At 44.4% G+C, this 19,777-nt stretch overlaps 1 protein-coding gene across 10 annotated transcripts in view; it reads left to right on the top strand.

Moving 5' to 3' along the window:
* DLG2 (discs large MAGUK scaffold protein 2) overlaps positions 1–19,777 on the top strand; it is a 1,355,189-nt gene that overhangs the window by 738,733 nt on the left and 596,679 nt on the right. For 9 of the 10 annotated variants that reach the window (XM_075851397.1, XM_075851403.1, XM_075851399.1 and 6 more), the window contains one exon: positions 14,271–14,354. In XM_075851397.1, coding sequence (XP_075707512.1) covers positions 14,271–14,354 — 84 coding nt within the window. Of the gene's footprint in view, positions 1–3,455; positions 3,903–14,270; positions 14,355–19,777 lie in introns of those variants that run through there. The other variant, XM_075851400.1, reaches the window with a different exon arrangement.

Genomic DNA, 19,777 nt, shown 5'->3' with positions numbered 1-19,777 from the left:
CCTCAACTTCCATGGCAGACTTAGCTTTCGCCAATATCTACCTTCAAAAAGGGCAAGATATGGCGTTAAGCTCTACAAATTGTGTGAAAGCGGGTCAGGATATACCACCGCCTTCAGGATTTATGAAGGGCGGGACCGCACAATAAATGTTCCTGGATGCCCCCCTGATCTTTCCACCAGCAGTAAGATCGTGTGGGAGATAATGCAGCCTCTGCTTCACAAGGGGTACCACCTGTACTGTGATAATTTTTATTCGAGTGTGCCCCTGTTTAGGCATTTGCATGCTGCAAGGACTGGGGCATGTGGTACCATGCGCAAAAACAGAATTGGTTTTCCACAGCAATTAGTGGGGAAGCGCATGGTAAAGGGGGACTCCTGTGCTTATGCATCTGAAGAATTGCTGGCGGTCAAGTTCAGGGATCGCAAAGACGTGTATGTGCTAAGCACGATTCATACCGCAGGAACAGTGGCAGTGAGGAAAAGGGGGGCAACATCGGACAAGCACAAACCAGTGAGCGTGTCCGAATATAACAAGTACATGGGGGGGGGGTGGATTTAAGCGACCAGGTTTTACAGCCCTATTTAGTAAAACGCAAAACTAAAACCTGGTACAAAAAAGTGGCCATTTATTTGTTACAGGTGGCAATCCACAACTCATTTGTGCTCTACAAAAAAAACAGAGGCAGAGACACATACCTGGATTTCCAGGAAAAAATTATTGAAGGCCTCATTTTTGATGTTCAGGACACCCGAGAATGCCCCCAGTCTGAGGATGTCACGCGACTGACTGAAAGACACTTCATCAGTCGGATTCCCCCAACAGCAACCAGAAGCAACCCCCAGAAAAAGTGCCGCGTCTGCAGAAAAGACGGGCACCGCAAAGATTCCCGATATTTCTGTCCCTCATGTCCCTCACAACCAGGCCTGTGCATTGAGCCATGTTTTAAAAAATACCACACTGTTCTGAATTATTAGATTTTAGTTAATTCGTTGAAAATATATTTGCCCTACATTACGTTTTTATTTTTCCCCTGATTTTACTCCAAGGGTGAGGGAGGGAATGGGTGGGGGGTGGATGTCATGTTTGATGTTTTCTAAAGTTCATCTGCTGGAGAGCTCCATTTGCATAAACCTGCAATTTCTTATTTTAGAAAACCCCAAAAAATAAATTCCCATTATACCCCTAGATGAATATTTTGGGATTTCTGCTTCAAGAGCAGATATTTTGGACGTGTTAGGGTATGTTCACACGGCCTATTTACGGACGTAATTCGGGCGTTTTGGCCCCGAATTACGTCTGAAAATAGCGCCTCAATAGCGCTGACAAACATCTGCCCATTGAAAGCAATGGGCAGACGTTTGTCTGTTCACACGAGGCGTATATTTACGCGCCGCTGTCAAATGACGGCGCGTAAATAGACGCCCGCGTAGAAGAAGTGACCTGTCACTTCTTTGGCCGTAATTGGAGCCGCTATTCATTGACTCCAATGAATAGCAGCGCTAATTACGGCCGTAATTGACGCGGCGTTCAAGCGCCTGCACATGCCGGTACGGCTGAAATTACGGGGATGTTTTCAGGCTGAAACATCCCCGTAATTTCAGCCGTTACGGACCCCCGCCGTGTGAACATACCCTTATAGAAACTCTGTTGAGTTTTGTAAAACCAGCTTTGAAAAAAAGCGATTTGTGAAATAATCTTCTTCTATCCTCCGCCCTCCTACATCTCTATGTGATAAATAAGGCCACATATTTGGTATCCCCGTGCACGGGAGAAGTGGCAGAATGTGAACGGAGATTAATTTTGTCCGTGGTCTATGCCGTGTGTGAAAAATGCTGGTATAAACTGACGCATTTGCTAAAAAATTGCTAATTTTATTTTGATCCATCTTATTCAAGAAACTTTCAGAAGAAAACTGGACTGTCTAAAAATATGATAAACCCCTTGAAGAAAACCTTGTGGGGTCTACTTGTGCGAATGAAGTCATTTATGGGGTGATTCTAATGTTTCAGCAGCATTAGGCCCCCCAGAAAACAGTATGCGGCTATAAAATCAAGTGCAGAATTCCTGGACCGAAAAGGCCAAAAAGCCTCCTTTTATGCCAAGCCCTGGCACATGCCCGTGAATAAAGCACACATATTTGGTATCCCCATGCACGGGAGAAGTGGAAGAATGTGAAATGCGATGAATTTTGTCCGTGGTCCATTTTGTGTGTGAAAAATACTAGCCTAAACTGACGCATTTGTTAAAAAAAAAGGTAATTTTATTTTGTTCCATCTTATTCAAGAAACTTTCAGAAGAAAACATTAATGGGGTGATTCTAATGTTTCAGCAGCATTAGGCCCCCCAGAAAACAGTGTGCGGCTATAAAATCAAATGCAGAATTCCTGGACCGAAAAGGCCGAAAAGCCTCCTTTTATGCCAAGCCCTGGCACATGCCCGCACAGTGAATAAGGCACACATATTTGGTATCCCCATGCACGGGAGAAGTGGAAGAATGTGAAAGGAGATTAATTTTGGCCGTGGTTCATACCGTGTGTGAAAAATGCTAGCATAAACTGGCGCAATTGCTAAATTCTTGCATTTTTTTCCAATTTTGCCCACTTTAGAGAAAAAAATAAAAATGATATATACTGACAAATGCCACTAAAACAAAGCCCAATCTGTCCTTTAAAAAGAGTGTAAAATTCAAAGATGAACTTTATTCACCTACAGAGTTACAGTCATCTAAAGAAGCGCATAGCCAAATTGTGAAATTTGCTCTGGTCATTTAGCTGTAAAACAGCCTAGTCCTTAACCGGTTAAAAAAGGCTTTTTAGTTGGTCTAGAAAATTATTCTTTAAATTAGACAAGTATGTTTTAAAGCCCCTAAATACCCCGGTCATGAAGCAGTTAATTCCAGTCACGTTGCTATAATTTACACTAACTCCATCCGATCCATTGTGTATTTACTCTTGTGGCTATGATGGTAGAACATCGGATCCGTCCTGTTTGCTTCTCACACCCCCTACCATCCATTCTCCCTTCTTTTTGCATAGATTGGATTAGCGTCCAGTGATTTTTGGAGATGGATTCGTTGTGACACTGGAATCTCAGACGTTGCGCTCCCGAGCAGCACGTGGCACCGTGATCTTTAAGGTCTTGCTACTATGAAATGTTTCCCATAGCCTTCAGAAATGAATCTTCTTTTGCATAAACTCAGAAATCCCAGGCTGTGTGTATCATGGTGACGCTTGGACTCGCACGACCGTGCTATAAATATATATATATTTTTTTAAAGGTTACAAAATGACCCCCCCCCCCCCCTTTGAGCTGCTGCGTTTTGGCAGAAGTGGCTCATGAACATAGTAAGGTCTGGCGTCCCAGCTGTGCCGAGCATTGATTGCTTCAGCCTCGAGCGGGAACGCTGTCATCTTGGACTTTGAGTTGAGTCATGTATTGACGGGCGAGCTACAAGCGAGCAAGCGTACGCTGCTGTTCAGACCTCACAATGCTTTCCACATGGAGGAACCACTCTAAAAGGACCGTCTACAAGATACAACTCTTCATGGCGCAGGTTGCGGTACCCATCATGCCCATCTCACACAGATAAAGTCTTAAAGGGCATCGGACTTGCTGGAGCATAAAGAACCACCGGAGCTCAAGTTCAACTTTTTTCCCAAAAATTATGTGTGATCCCTACTGTGCATGTGGTTGGCAGAACCCACCTATGGGACTTTATACAAATGCTCCAAATTTTGCCAACCACTTACCCATGGGGTCGCCCTACAATAGAACAAAGTCGGTCACTCGTTGGGGCAATGGTCAGAAAAGCCCCATCAGGGCAATGGAGAGAGTGGCAGGATCTTCTAGAGATTGCTGTTCATCGTGTCCGTATTCTCAAGGATGGTTCAGCCCTCTTCAGGTGAGTACTGAACTATACAGATCACAAAAAGTTCCGGTCATCATTATAAACGTAGGAGAGCTGGGTTTGTCATTGGGCTCGACTCGCTGGGATGTCTGGATATGTTCTCTGTGGTTTTACATAGGACTGCGGGTAAGCCGACTGTATTATCTTAACTCAGAGAGCCATTATGATGCTCAAGTAGCGCAGTCCCAAAATGTAAAGTGACCAATTCAGCTCTGCTATGTCTGGATCGATGTAGTGGCGAGGAGTCTGTTACTGCAATTTCGGAACGGTGCAAAGCATGGTCTGTGGTTTCCTATAGGTCTGCAGTAAACACTCAGTAAGTTATCATGCACGACAGAAATAGTTATACGACAAATTCACCTCTGCTACATCTTATTTTGTTTGCATTATATAGTGTCTATGTAGTTTTTTTTTATTATCAACCTCATATGGCGGTATTTGTAGCATATCAATGTGAATTTAGTATAATAAGAAGGGTATGTGGCTATATATTTTGTCTGTGGTGATGTAGTGTATGTACCCTATTATATTTATATATAAATGTTGCGGTATAGCAGAGCCGACCTTGTCATTCTAGTGTTTCTTTTATGCGTGTGTGACACTAGTAGGTTTACATGCAGTCCTATGTAAAACCACAGATAGCGTAATGTGACATCACCACAAGTTAGCCAAATTGCAAACTCAGCTCTACTACATCTGTAACAACACTTCCTGACATCAGAATGCAGGGTCTCTAAATTCTCCATTGATGTATATCATATATTGTAATAATATGGTAAACAAAGGGAATTGGACAGATAGATAGATAGATAGATAGATAGATAGATAGATAGATTGATAGATATGAAATAGATAGGGAATTTTTGCCCATTCCTCCAGAAGAACATTTGTGAGTGTTGGATGGGGTTGAGGTCAGGACTCTGTGGTCGGCCCCATGTCACTCTGTTCTTCCACCTAAACTCCCCCAACAAACCAACCAGCCGAGTCTTTATGGACCTTGTGGATTGGGGCGCAGTCATGGGGGAGCAGAAAAGAGCCAAACCCCAAACTGTTCCCACAAAGTTGGAAGCTACAATTGTCCACAATGTCTTGTGTGCTGAAGAATTAAGATTTCCCTTCACTGAAACAAAGGAACCAACCCCTGAAAAACACCCCCATAGCGTTATCCTCCTCCACCAAACATTACAGTTGGCACAATGCAGTCAGGCGGGTAACGTTCTCCTGGTATTCACCAGACCCAGACTCATCATCAGACGCCAGATAGAGAAGCGTCGCTCCACAGAACACGTTTCCGCTGCTCCAGAGTCCAGTGTTGGCGGCTTTACACCCCTCCATCTGACGCTTGGCATTGTGCTTGGTGATGTAAGACTGGCATGCAGCTGCTCAGCCCCCATGTCATGAAGATCCCGGGCACAGTTTTTGTGCGGATGTTAATACCAGAGGAGGTCTGTACTCTGCAGTTATTGGATCAGTGGAGCGTTGGTGGCTTTTCTGCACTTGCTCCTCAGCACTCGGCCCCCCGCGTTGTAACTTTACGTGGTCTGCACTCCGTGGCTGAGTTGCGGCGGTTCCTTCCACTTTACAATAATATCACTGAGAGGTGATGGTGGAATATCTGGGAGGGAAGACATTTCTGGAACTGACTTGTTACACCGATGACGTCCTATTACAGGATCGCGCTGGAATTCAGTGATCTCTTTACAACGACCCGTTCTATCACTAATGTCTGTAGAGGCGACTGCAGGACGAGTGCTGGATGTTATACACCGGGGGGATGGGACTGAAGAAAACATCAAAATCCAATGACTAAGAGGTGTCCTAATACTTTAGTCCATATAGTGTATGCATAGTCTTGTGTATACACACAGGGGGTGGTCCACTTTGGACAATCTTTTGTTATTAACGGGGCCCCCAACAATAAGCTGATCACAGCGTCCTACAGTGATTATCTGTGATCTGGCATCAAGTGATCAATTTCCCTGCAGCGCCACCACAGGGGAAATGAAGTATAACACAGTTCTCATTTAAATTAATGGAATGTCCTTGTAATGCACGGACGCGTTTAGTCCTCCAAAAAGAGAAACTTTCTTTGTAGGGGTCCTGAATTGTGGACCCCTATTAACTTTTTTCAATAGGGTATTAGTAAATAGGTTTTCTAAACCCACAACCACAGAAATGGTACCGATCTGCAGCACCAAGTAATTAGGGATTTTATTTTACTGTAAATTGCTGTGGATTTTCGGGTCAGAATCTTAACCCAAGTGCCATTACCCTTCGTTTCCTGATTCTGAGATCTCAGGATCTCCGAGTCTGGTGTTGGAATCTTCAATGACCTCTTCCGAGTTGGCTCCAGGTGTAGGTGGTCCACTGTGCGTCATATTGAGCCTTCCCCTTCCTTGGCTTGACAAATCTAGAGCATGTTTACCCAAAAAGTCATGGGGCCCTTCATGGCCAGTGGGTCCTGGTTCTTTTTCTATATTCTCTTCTGACAATAATAAGTCACTAATAATAATAATAAGTCAATAATATCACTGGTGCCAGCAGGTGGCGGTACTGAGACACTGGCCTCTTTGTCAGTCTTCATGTAGGCATTTATATGGGAGCTCCTCCTCCCCTTTCCTATAGTGGGGGAAGTAAAAAAAATACCAGCCAGCCAATCACCAGTGAATGCCACTAGGGGGCTCCAGTTTCATTTTTGTTTTGCCAGTTTGTAATAATTTGGTACAACTGTAGATACTTTTAATTAAAACTGGATATAAAATCAGAAATAAAAGCAGAACTTCAATATAAAGAGCAGTAAACCGAGGAATATGCTTCTCGTAATTAACGCTGGTGCAGTATATGAAGTTATAAACGATCACCCTGTTATATTGGAGCAGCATAAAAATTTTATTATAACTTATTATAGAAGGCGCCGGCGTCAATCTCATCAATTCGGCTTCACGGAAAAAATATTGTATATTCTACTAATTACTACTGATTTGATTTATTATTATGGTGTTTGTTACCTTATTATGCACGGTTGAGTATTTGTATGACTTTTTACCGCTTTGCTGTATTTCAAGGAATAAAATAAATGAACTATTGGTTAAATTATATTTATAAAACAAAAAAAAAGTTTGCTATTTTTGAAATTTTCCATATCACTATTTACAGTATATTAAATCCTGAAATATTTGTTTCACTCTGACCACTGAGCCCTCACAATAGGCTGACACTTCCTATCAGTTTTCAGCTTGTGCTGTGTACACTGGGGCAGGCTCAGTAGTCATCTCATTATCATCAGAGGGCAGGATTATAATGAAAGGTAACACCTCTATAATATAAATTTAGGCCCATCTGACTGGTTCACACCGGTGACAATAAATGGAGACAGCTCAGTTCCACCTCCCTCCTCCCCCTCTCTGCACAAGTCATAGAGCATGCCCACTACACTCTCCCATAGAAGTCATTTTCAGTCTTAGTTTTCTAATGCTTTAAAGCAATTCATTTGTACTGCTGTTCATACAGTAGCTCAGAGCAAGATCATTTTTCACTTTTTCTATTTTCTCTTCTTGTGGCACTGGAATATAAAGATCTATTTATTCCGATAATCTCCTGTTCGTGTTGTAGGGGACGCCACTCCTGAGGAAGTATTGCCCACATGACAGCCCAGTTGTAATAGTGGGGGGGGGTAGGGAAACGGACAAGTGAGCCCTAATCTACCCGCCACTCTGTCCCTGCCTACTTGCAACGACCCGCCCTAGGCGACAGGGTACAACTGGGCGGCGGTCCCTGCGCTCAGTAAGTGCATGACAAACACGACAAACAAACAAGGGAATACAAGCAAGGGAAATGGGCAGTTGCTCGTGGAAACACCGTGAGCAACAGAGTAGTGAACGAGCCGAGTCAAGCCAGGAGAGTGCGAGGTACAAAGCGAAAAGCAGAAGAGTAGTCGGTAAGCCGTGGTCTGTATGGAGCAGGATCAAAAATAGCAGGAGCTGTAGCTGGGCCAGGAAACCTCAAGGAAAGAAATTCACAAGCACAGATGGACAGGAAGAGCAGGCTTAAATAGACCGAGGGCGGGAGCTAGCTGAGTCTGGCCAGGTTGCGATAGGCTCTCCCACTCCTAAGCCTGCCAGCCTGAGTGGAGGAAGCTGGTGTCTGTCTCAGGGATGTACACTCAGGTGTTGACTGATTAATTCTGGGAGTTAACCCCGAAGCAGTGCCTGGCAGATCCTTTACAGTACCCCCCCTTTTATGAGGGGCCACCGGACCCTTTCTAAGTGGACCTGGCTTACTGGGGAAACGCAGGTGGAACCTCCTGACCAATACCCCAGCGTGAACATCCCGGGCGGGTACCCAAGTCCTCTCCTCGGGCCCGTATCCTCTCCAATGGACCAGGTACTGGAGGGAGCCTTGGACCATCTTGCTGTCCACGATCCTGGCCACCTCAAATTCCACCCCCTCAGGGGTGAGGACGGGAACAGGAGGTTTCCTCGAGGGGGCCAAGGACGGGGAGCAGCGTTTCAGGAGGGAGGCATGAAACACGTTGTGTATACGAAAAGACGGGGGTAACTCCAGCCGGAAAGAGACAGGACTGAGGACCTCAATGACCTTATACGGCCCAATAAACCGGGGAGCAAACTTTTTGGACGGAACCTTGAGACGCAAGTTCCTGGATGACAACCACACCAGATCCCCGACCACAAACAGGGGGTTAGCAGAACGTCTTCTATCGGCCTGAGCCTTCTGTATGCTCTGGGACGCCTCTAGGTTCTTCTGAACCTGGGCCCAGACTGTGCACAGATCCCGATGAACGACCTCCACCTCGGGATTGTTGGAACAACCAGGTGAAACGGAGGAGAACCGTGGATTAAACCCAAAATTACAGAAAAAGGGAGAGACCCCTGACGAGTTACTGACCCGGTTATTAAGGGAAAATTCGGCGAGGGGAATGAAAGAAACCCAATCAAATTGACAGTCAGAGACAAAACATCTTAAGTATTGTTCTAGAGACTGATTAGTCCTCTCCGTTTGGCCATTGGTTTCAGGATGGAAAGCAGAGGAGAAGGACAGATCAATCCCCAACTTATTACAGAAGGCTCTCCAAAACAATGAAACAAATTGTACCCCTCTGTCAGAAACAATATTGACGGGGACCCCATGGAGACGCAGGATGTGTTTGATAAACAAGGTAGCCAACGTCTTGGCGTTGGGTAGTTTCTTGAGGGGCACAAAGTGGCACATTTTACTGAAGCGGTCTACCACCACCCACACCACCGACTTGCCTTGGGATGGAGGCAAATCGGTGATAAAATCCATGGAGATATGTGTCCAAGGTCTCTGGGGAATGGGCAACGAACGCAGTAAGCCCGCTGGTCGGGACCTGGGAGTCTTGGACCTGGCACAAACCTCACAGGCGGCGACGTAGGCCTTAACGTCTTTAGGCAAACCAGGCCACCAATAATTTCTGGTAATGAGGTGTTTGGTACCCAGGATGCCTGGATGGCCAGATAGTGCGGAGTCGTGATTTTCCCTAAGTACCCTTAGCCGGAATTGCAGGGGAACAAACAGCTTGTTCTCAGGAAGGTTCCCAGGAGCTGAACCTTGATCAGCAGCAATTTCAGAGACTAAATCGGACTCGATAGAGGAAATGACTATACCTGGAGGCAAAATACAAACAGGATCTTCCTCCGAAGGAGGGCTGGCCATGAAGCTACGCGACAGTGCATCCGCCTTAATATTTTTAGACCCGGCCCTATAGGTAACCAAAAAATTGAATCTGGTAAAAAACAACGCCCATCGAGCTTGTCTCGGGTTTAGCCTCCGGGCAGATTCTAGGAAAACCAGATTCTTGTGGTCGGTAAGGACCGTTACCTGGTGCCTAGCCCCCTCCAGGAAGTGGCGCCACTCTTCAAATGCCCATTTAATGGCTAAAAGTTCGCGGTTGCCAATATCATAGTTACACTCCGTGGGCGAAAACTTCCTAGAAAAGTAAGCACAGGGGCGGAGATGGGTGAGGGAGCTGGTACCCTGGGACAAGACGGCCCCCACTCCCACCTCGGACGCGTCAACCTCCACAATAAATGGCTCCCTTTGGTTGGGCTGAACCAGCACGGGGGCCGAGATAAAGCACTTCTTGAGGGTCTCAAAAGCCTGGACGGCCTCAGGGGGCCAATGGAGGACATCAGCACTCTTGCGAGTGAGGTCCGTAAGAGGCTTAGCGACGACCGAGAAGTTAGCAATAAATCTCCTGTAATAGTTAGCGAACCCCAAAAAACACTGTAGCGCTTTCAGGGAGGCAGGTTGGACCCATTCAGCCACAGCCTGAACCTTGGCAGGGTCCATGCGGAATTCATGAGGAGTGAGGATTTGACCTAAAAATGGTATCTCCTGTACCCCAAATACACATTTTTCGATTTTGGCAAACAGTTTGTTTTCTCGAAGGACCTGGAGCACTTTCCTGACATGCTCTATGTGGGAGGACCAGTCCCTGGAAAACACCAATATGTCATCAAGGTACACTACAAGAAATATCCCCAGGTAATTTCTCAAAATCTCATTTATGAAGTTCTGGAAGACCGCAGGGGCATTGCACAACCCAAAGGGCATGACGAGGTATTCGAAATGGCCTTCGGGCGTGTTAAACGCAGTCTTCCACTCATCCCCCTCTTTGATGCGAATAAGGTTATACGCCCCCCGTAGATCCAATTTAGAGAACCATTGGGCCCCCTGAACCTGATTAAAGAGATCAGGAATCAAAGGAAGGGGATACTGGTTCCTTACCGTGACCTTATTCAGGCCACGGTAGTCAATGCATGGCCTAAGACCCCCATCCTTCTTCCCTACGAAGAAGAAGCCAGCACCTACCGGAGAAGAAGAGGGACGAATGTAACCCTTGGCCAGGGATTCCTGGATATACTCCCTCATGGCTTCACGTTCGGGACAAGAAAGGTTAAATATCCTACCCTTAGGAAGCTTAGCTCCTGGTACCAATTCGATAGCGCAATCGTATTCTCTATGAGGCGGTAATACTTCGGAGGCCTCTTTAGAGAAAACATCAGCGAAGTCCTGAACAAACTCGGGTAGCGTATTCACCTCCTTAGGGGGAGAAATAGAATTAACAGAAAAACATGACGTACAACATTCATTACCCCATTTGGTTAGCTCCCCAGTATTCCAGTCAAACGTAGGATTATGCAACTGCAACCAGGGAAGACCTAGAACCAAATCGTACGATAATCCCTGCATCAATAGTACAGAGCATTGCTCCAAATGCATGGAGCCAACAAGGAGTTCAAAAACAGGGGTATGCTGTGTAAAATAACCATTAGCAAGAGGAGTGGAGTCGATACCCACTACCGGAACAGGTTTAGGCAAATCAATCAGAGGCATAGCGAGAGACATAGCAAATTCCACAGACATGATATTAGTAGAGGACCCTGAATCCACGAAGGCACTGCCGGTAGCAGACCTACCACCAAAAGAGACCTGAAAGGGAAGCAATATCTTAGTACGTTTCATATTTACGGGAAATACCTGTGCGCCCAAGTGACCTCCCCGATGATCACTTAGACGCGGGAGCTCTGACAGCATTCTTACGCTTGGGACAGTTGTTTACTTGATGCTTGACATCCCCACAGTAGAAGCAGAGACCATTCTTCCTGCGGAATTCTCTACGTTGTTGAGGGGACACGGAAGCCCCGAGTTGCATAGGTATTTCTGAGTCTTTAGGGGAGAAACGAAGCAACGGGACTTCGGGAGGCATCATGGGGGAGTCGGAGGAAAAAACACATAAACGTTCACGTTGTCGTTCCCTGAGACGTCGGTCAAGTCGTACCACTAAAGCCATAACCTGGTCTAAGGAGTCAGAAGAGGGATAACTAACTAGCAGGTCTTTCAGGGCATTCGACAGACCCAACCTAAACTGGCACCTTAAGGCAGGGTCATTCCACCGAGAAGCTACGCACCACTTCCTAAAGTCAGAGCAATACTCCTCAACAGGTCTCTTACCCTGACGTAAGGTCACCAGCTGACTCTCGGCAAAGGCAGTTCTGTCAGTCTCGTCATAAATAAGTCCGAGGGCAGAAAAGAAACGATCAACGGAGGAAAGTTCAGGGGCGCCAGGAGCCAAGGAGAAGGCCCACTCTTGGGGCCCTTCCTGGAGCCGGGACATAATTATACCCACCCGCTGGCTCTCAGAACCTGAGGAGTGAGGCTTTAAGCGAAAGTAAAGCCTACAACTCTCACGAAAGGAGAGAAAAGCCCTCCGGTCACATGAGAACCGGTCGGGCAACTTGAGGTGGGGTTCAAGGGGTGCGGTGAGGGGAACTACCAAGGTAGCATCAGGCTGGTTGACCCTCTGAGCCAGGGCCTGGACCTGTAGGGAGAGACCCTGCATTTGCTGAGCCAGGGTTTCACGGGGTTCCATAATGGTGTCAGGGACCAGGGTAGACTAGGTATAGGGCTTGTGAATTTGTAATAGTGGGGGGGGGGGTAGGGAAACGGACAAGTGAGCCCTAATCTACCCGCCACTCTGTCCCTGCCTACTTGCAACGACCCGCCCTAGGCGACGGGGTACAACTGGGCGGCGGTCCCTGCGCTCAGTAAGTGCATGACAAACACGACAAACAAACAAGGGAATACAAGCAAGGGAAATGGGCAGTTGCTCGCGGAAACACCGTGAGCAACAGAGTAGTGAACGAGCCGAGTCAAGCCAGGAGAGTGCGAGGTACAAAGCGAAAAGCAGAAGAGTAGTCGGTAAGCCGTGGTCTGTATGGAGCAGGATCAAAAATAGCAGGAGCTGTAGCTGGGCCAGGAAACCTCAAGGAAAGAAATTCACAAGCACAGATGGACAGGAAGAGCAGGCTTAAATAGACCGAGGGCGGGAGCTAGCTGAGTCTGGCCAGGTTGCGATAGGCTCTCCCACTCCTAAGCCTGCCAGCCTGAGTGGAGGAAGCTGGTGTCTGTCTCAGGGATGTACACTCAGGTGTTGACTGATTAATTCTGGGAGTTAACCCCGAAGCAGTGCCTGGCAGATCCTTTACACCAGTAAAATTCCTTCTCTACGGCCTCATGCAACGACTGTGCAGTATATACCGTCAGTAAATACTGCATGGACGGGCCGCGGAGTGTCACCCACATTTGCGGACCGTGCTCACAGTAAAAAGTATAGGAGCGCGGTCTGTAAATGGGAGAAATAAAACATGTCCTGTAAATATACAGGAAGGTGTCCGTGACCGATAGAAATGAATGTGTCAGTATTTTATCCGCAATTACGGATCCGTAAAACTACGGTCGTGTGCTGAGGCCTAAAGGTTTCCATTACTTTCAATGGACAGAGAACAGTAAGATACAGAAACATAGCATTTCCTTAGTGTCGCTAAATAGATGGACATACCCTACAGTTCATTTTTATTTATTATTATTTATGAGGATGAACTATCGCTGTTATTTTTACCTCTAGATTTTTAGGTTTCGTTTTGTGTATCGCTTTATGTATTTGTATGTCTATATTCAGATGCATGTAGTCGAGCACGAATGGGTTATCTTTCTATTTAGTGCAGTCTGTGTAGTTAAGTCATGCGTGTTGTTGCTATGGTAACAGACGGAACCTTCTGTCAGAATATATATATTGTGTGTGTGTGTGGGTATATATATATATATGTGTGTGCGCAACATAATACATTAATGATGTATAACAGGGCAGTCATCTCCAACCTGTGCCTCCCCAGATGTAGCAAAACTGCAACTCCTAGCATTCTCTGTAAATGCTGGAAGCATGCTGGGAGTTGTAGTTTTCCTACAGCTAGGGTGCCACGGGTTGCAGATCCCTCGTATGTAGTCACTCCACTCCCAATAATCTACAATATGATAGGGGCAAATAAAAAAGGAACAAACTCATGATTGCAAGATCAGACTACACAGGGTTTGCTTGTAGTCTGTAACCATGGAGATACATAGCTCAGCATAGGAACTATATGCACAAAACGGTTTAAAATTTTATTTTTAGATGTATTGGAGGTATAACTAAAATATTATAAAGGTGGACATAGCTTTTAAAAGTGGAATTCCCCTTTAACCACTTTATAATAGTAGGAGAATATACAAATATCCTAAAACACCATTGTTAAACACAGGTAAGAATGGAGTCTGTACAAAATGTACTGAATATATATATATATATATATATATATATATATATATATATATATATATATATATATATATATACTGTATATACCAATCTCAGGATATTTTCTTCCTTCTTTGCCAATTTGTTTATCGGTCACCTCGACATTGTTGGGTCATGTTTATTTCACTATATTCTCTGAATCTTTGACCAACCAATATTAAAACCATATTTTTCTATATTTCTAGGCCAGTCCTGCACCAATAATTGTGAATACGGATACTCTGGATACCATCCCTTACGTCAGCTACACCCCATTCCATGAAAACGCGGTAAGTCACTCAATTCACTAAAGTCACATCCTTAGGCCTCATGCACACCGTAGCCATGTGCACGGCCGTGATTTTCGGGTCGGCCGGCCACGGAGTGTCAGCCACTCGTAAATTGCGGGCTGTGCACATGGCCACGGCCATTATTTTCTATGAGCTCGCAGAACACGGCCATAATAAACCTTGCCCGTTCTTTCTGCCGTCCGGGCTCCGGGGCCATGCACGGACCGTGGAAACCACGGTCGTGTGCATGGCCCCATAGGAATGAATGGGGCCGCAATTCTCGCATGGATTTTCGGAGGAATTGCGGACGCAAAAGTATGTTCGTGTGCATGGGGCCCACTGTAAAGTAATGAAATATGACAGTTTTTTTTTTAATGTCCATATAATGTTTCCATAGACTGTTCTGTTTAATAGTAAATGTATAATGAAAATAATCAATATACAGGACAAGACAAATTAACAATTCCAATCACATATAAACATTGTCCTGTCTATTCACAGCCATATTATTGTCTATAGGGGTCAATACTATAGCAGTTGTATTCTTCTACATAGGGGGCAGTATTATAGTAGTTATATTCTTGTATATAGGGGGCAGTATTATAGTAGTTATATTCTTGTATATAGGGGTAGTATTATAGTAGTTATATTCTTGTATATAGGGGACAGTATTATAGTAGTTATATTCTTGTATATAGGAGGCAGTATTATAGTAGTTATATTCTTGTATATAGGGGGCAGTATTATAGTAGTTATATTCTTGTATATAGGAGTTAGTATTATAGTAGTTATATTCTTGTATATAGGGGACAGTATTATAGTAGTTATATTCTTGTATATAGGAGGCAGTATTATAGTAGTTATATTCTTGTATATAGGGGGCAGTATTATAGTAGTTATATTCTTGTATATAGGGGTAGTATTATAGTAGTTATATTCTTGTATATAGAGGGCAGTATTATAGTAGTTATATTCTTGTATATAGGGGTAGTATTATAGTAGTTATATTCTTGTATATAGGGGACAGTATTATAGTAGTTATATTTTTGTATATAGGAGTTAGTATTATAGTAGTTATATTCTTGTATATAGGGGGCAGTATTATAGTAGTTACATAGTTACATAGTTAGTACGGCTGAAAAAAGACACATGTCCATCAAGTTCAACCAAGGGAAGGGAAAAGGGAAGGAAAAATTTCTACACATAGGAGCTAATATTTTTTTGTTCTAGGAAATTATCTAACCCTTTTTTAAAGCCATCTACTGTCCCTGCTGTGACCAGCTCCTGCGGTAGGCTATTCCATAAATTCACAGTTCTCACTGTAAAGAAGCCTTGTCGCCTCTGCAGCTTGAACCTTTTTTTCTCCAGACGGAGGGAGTGCCCCCTTGTTTTTTGAGGGGGTTTTACAAGGAACAGGATTTCACCATATTTTTTGTATGTGCCATTAATATATTTATATAAGTTAATCATGTCCCCCCCTTAGTCTTCTTTTTTCAAGGCTAAATAGGTTTAATTCTTTCAATCTTTCCTCATAACTTAAATTCTCCATGCCCCTTATTAGCTTCGTTGCTCTTCTTTGTATTTTTTCCAACTCCAGGGCATCCTTTCTATGAACTGGAGCCCAGAACTGAACTGCATATTCTAGATGAGGCCTCACTAATGCTTTGTAAAGTGGCATTATTACATCCCTGTCCCGCGAGTCCATGCCTCTTTTAATACACGACAATATCCTGCTGGCCTTTGAAGCAGCTGATTGACACTGCATGCTGTTATTGAGTTTATGATTTACAAGTACACCCAGATCCTTCTCAACAAGTGAATCCGCCAGTGTAGCGCCCCCTAGGACATATGATGCATGCAGGTTGTTGGTACCAAGATGCATAACTTTACATTTATCTACATTAAACTTCATTTGCCAAGTGGACGCCCAAACACTTAGTTTGTTTAAATCTGCCTGTAATTCATGAACATCTTCCATAGTCTGAACTATATTACATAGCTTGGTGTCATCTGCAAAAATAGAAATAGTGCTATTAATCCCTTCCTCTATATCATTAATAAATAAGTTGAATAATAGTGGTCCCAGCACTGAACCCTGGGGTACACCACTTATAACCGGGGACCATTCAGAGAAGGAATCATTGACCACAACCCTCTGGATACGGTCCTTGAGCCAATTCTCAATCCAATTACAAACTATATTTTCTAAACCTATAGTCCTTAATTTACCCATTAGGCGTCTATGGGGGACAGTGTCAAATGCCTTTGCAAAGTCTAAAAACACTAAATCCACAGCGGCCCCTCTGTCTAGACTTCTGCTCACCTCTTCATAAAAACAGATTAGGTTAGTTTGACAACTTCTGTCCTTCGTAAAACCGTGCTGGCTGTCACTTATAATGCTATTTATTGTCACATAATCCTGTATATAGTCCCTCAATAGCCCCTCAAACATTTTCCCCACGATGGATGTTAAGCTTACTGGTCTATAATTACCCGGGGAAGACCTAGAGCCCTTTTTGAAAATAGGCACCACATTTGCCCTGCGCCAGTCCCTTGGCACTATACCAGTCACTAGAGATTCTCTGAATATTATGAAAAGGGGGACAGAAATAACTGAACTAAGCTCTTTAAGAATTCTAGGGTGTAACCCATCTGGTCCCGGAGCCTTGTGCACATTTATTTTATTTAATTTAGTTTGGACCATCTCTACATTCATCCAATTCAGTATATCAACTGATATATTAACAGCACTGGCACCGGCTACATCAGCTGCTCCTTCTTCTGTTGTATATACAGAGCTAAAGAACCCATTTAGTAACTCTGCCTTCTCTTGATCCCCTGTGATCAACTCCCCATTACCATTATCTAGGGGTCCTACATGTTCAGACCTGGGCTTTTTTGCATTTATATACTTGAAGAATTTTTTAGGATTTGTTTTACTATCCCTGGCCACCTGCCTTTCATTTTGTATTTTTGCTAATTTTATTACATTTTTACAGATTTTATTAAGCTCTTTATATTTTACAAAGGCTACAGCTGTACCCTCAGATTTGTATTTTTTAAATGCCCTTTTTTTGTCATGTATTGCCCCTTTCACAGAAGGTGTAAGCCATGTGGGGTTTAATTTGAGTCGTTTATACTTGTTACCTGTAGGAATAAATTTTGCACTATAATAACTCAAAGTAGATTTGAAAATCTCCCATTTATCATTTGTTCCATTATTTGACATTAGTTCTTCCCAGTCTATATCCTGAATTGCAGCCCTCATCCTGGGGAAATTGGCTTTCTTAAAATTAAATGTTTTTGCCCTCCCAGCCTGCGTTTGTTTTTTACAGTATAGGTAAAATGTAACTATATTATGATCACTGTTACCGAGGTTTTCACGAACATTGACATTCCCAACAAGATCTGCATTATTAGAAATGACCAGATCCAACAGCGCTTCACCTCTAGTCGGGTCTTCCACAAACTGGCCCATAAAATTTTCCTGCAACAGGTTGAGGAAATGTCTCCCCTTTGCAGTTGAAGCCGAACCATGACACCAATTAATATCCCGGAAATTAAAATCTCCCATTATCACTACAGTACCCGCCTGTGCAGCCCGCTCCATCTGTTTATATATCTGACCTTCCATCTCCTCAGTTATATTGGGGGGTCTATAGATTACACCAAAAGTAATTTTTTCAGTGTTTACCTCCCTTTCTAGTTCCACCCACAAGGTTTCAACCTCCTCACAGTCTTCACCCACTATTGTCTCTTTCACACTCGCCTTCATATCACTTTTCACATACAGACATACACCACCGCCTTCATATCACTTCTCACATACAGACATACACCACCACCTTCATATCACTTCTCACATACAGACATACACCACCACCTTTCCTATTTGTCCTGTCTTTACGAAAAAGTGTAAAACCCTGTAGATTTACAGCCCAGTCATGTGAAGAGTCCAGCCATGTTTCAGCAACACCAACTATATCTATATTTTCTTCCAGTATCAAGGCCTCCAGCTCCCCCATTTTGCTTGCTAGACTTCTGGCATTTGTGAACATACACTTTAACTTGCCTGTCAGTTTTTCACTTTTATTATCAGAAATGTGATTTGACATTAATCGGTCCTTTTTATTTACACTGATGTTTTGCAACGAAAGGATCTCCTTATCTTGTTGTCTAGTCCTCTCCCCACATTCTGTTTCTCCCCCCACCAATATAGTCTGACCCCTCTCTAACCTGGCTACCCCTTTTTTTTCTACATTGACCTCCCTCCTCAGCCCTAGTTTAAATACTCCGCCACCCCAGCTAGAATTCTCTCCCCCAGCACAGCGGACCCCCTTCCATTTAGGTGCAAATCATCTGCAGAATACAGTTTGTACCCCAATGAAAAGTCAGCCCAGTGCTCTAGGAACCCAAATCCTTCTCCTCTACACCAAGACTTCAGCCATGCATTTAACTCCCTAAGCTCCCGCTGTCTTTATTGTGATGCGCATGGCACAGGCAGTATTCCTGAGAATACAACCTTGGAGGTCCTTCCCTTCAGCTTGTAGCCTAGTTCTTTAAAATTATTCTTAAGGCTCCTCCACCTACCATTTATTCTGTCGTTGGTACCGACATGGACCACGACAGCTGGATCATCACCAGCCCCTCCCAGCAATTTGTCCACCCGTTCCACCACATGCCGAACCCTGGCACCAGGGAGACAGCAAACCATTCGGTTGAGGCGGTCTTGGCGACAAATTATTCTATCCGTCTTCCTGATTATAGAATCCCCTACAACTATCAATTGTCTTGGCTTACCTGCATTACCATCCCGCCGACTACTAGCTGGGCTGTTCTCCCGGCTGTTAGGGAGATCAGTATCCACTAGGGCTGCCTTTTCTGAGACTGACACCCTCGCATCATCACCCAACCTGGCAATTTTGCTTGGAATGCCAGAAACCGGATCGGCCTTCCTTGTCTTTGACCCCTTTCTACTGCCCCTAACTACATTAACCCAGCTACTTACATGATCCTGCTCACCCATGTCTTCACCCTCCAGTTCTAACCCACTAACTGCATGCTCTGTGAGCAGCAAGCTCCGCTCAAAATTGTCTATCCTCCTCAGTGTTGCATTCTGCTCCTCCAGATCTCTAATACGAGCTTCCAGGTGAACAACATGCTCACATCTGCCACAGAGATATTCACCCTGGAACTCCGGCTCCAGTCGTGTATACATATGACAAACTGTGCACTGAAGAAAACCTCCAATCTTGCTATCCATTATCCAAGTTACACCAAAACAGCGAACAATTGTCAAAGAAAAAGAAGAGTACTTACTGGGGCTTCAACTCCTCTTTTCAAATCCGGTTTTAGAACTCCACTTAGTTCACAAGCCACTTAAACCACCAAGCTCAGAAAGAGCAAGCTCAAAATGAGGTCTG

This window comes from Rhinoderma darwinii, chromosome 2, assembly GCF_050947455.1.
Source record: "Rhinoderma darwinii isolate aRhiDar2 chromosome 2, aRhiDar2.hap1, whole genome shotgun sequence".
Taxonomy (NCBI): domain Eukaryota; kingdom Metazoa; phylum Chordata; class Amphibia; order Anura; family Rhinodermatidae; genus Rhinoderma; species Rhinoderma darwinii.
Note: the sequence above shows the minus strand (reverse complement) of the source record. Positions and strands in the feature narration are given on the sequence as shown.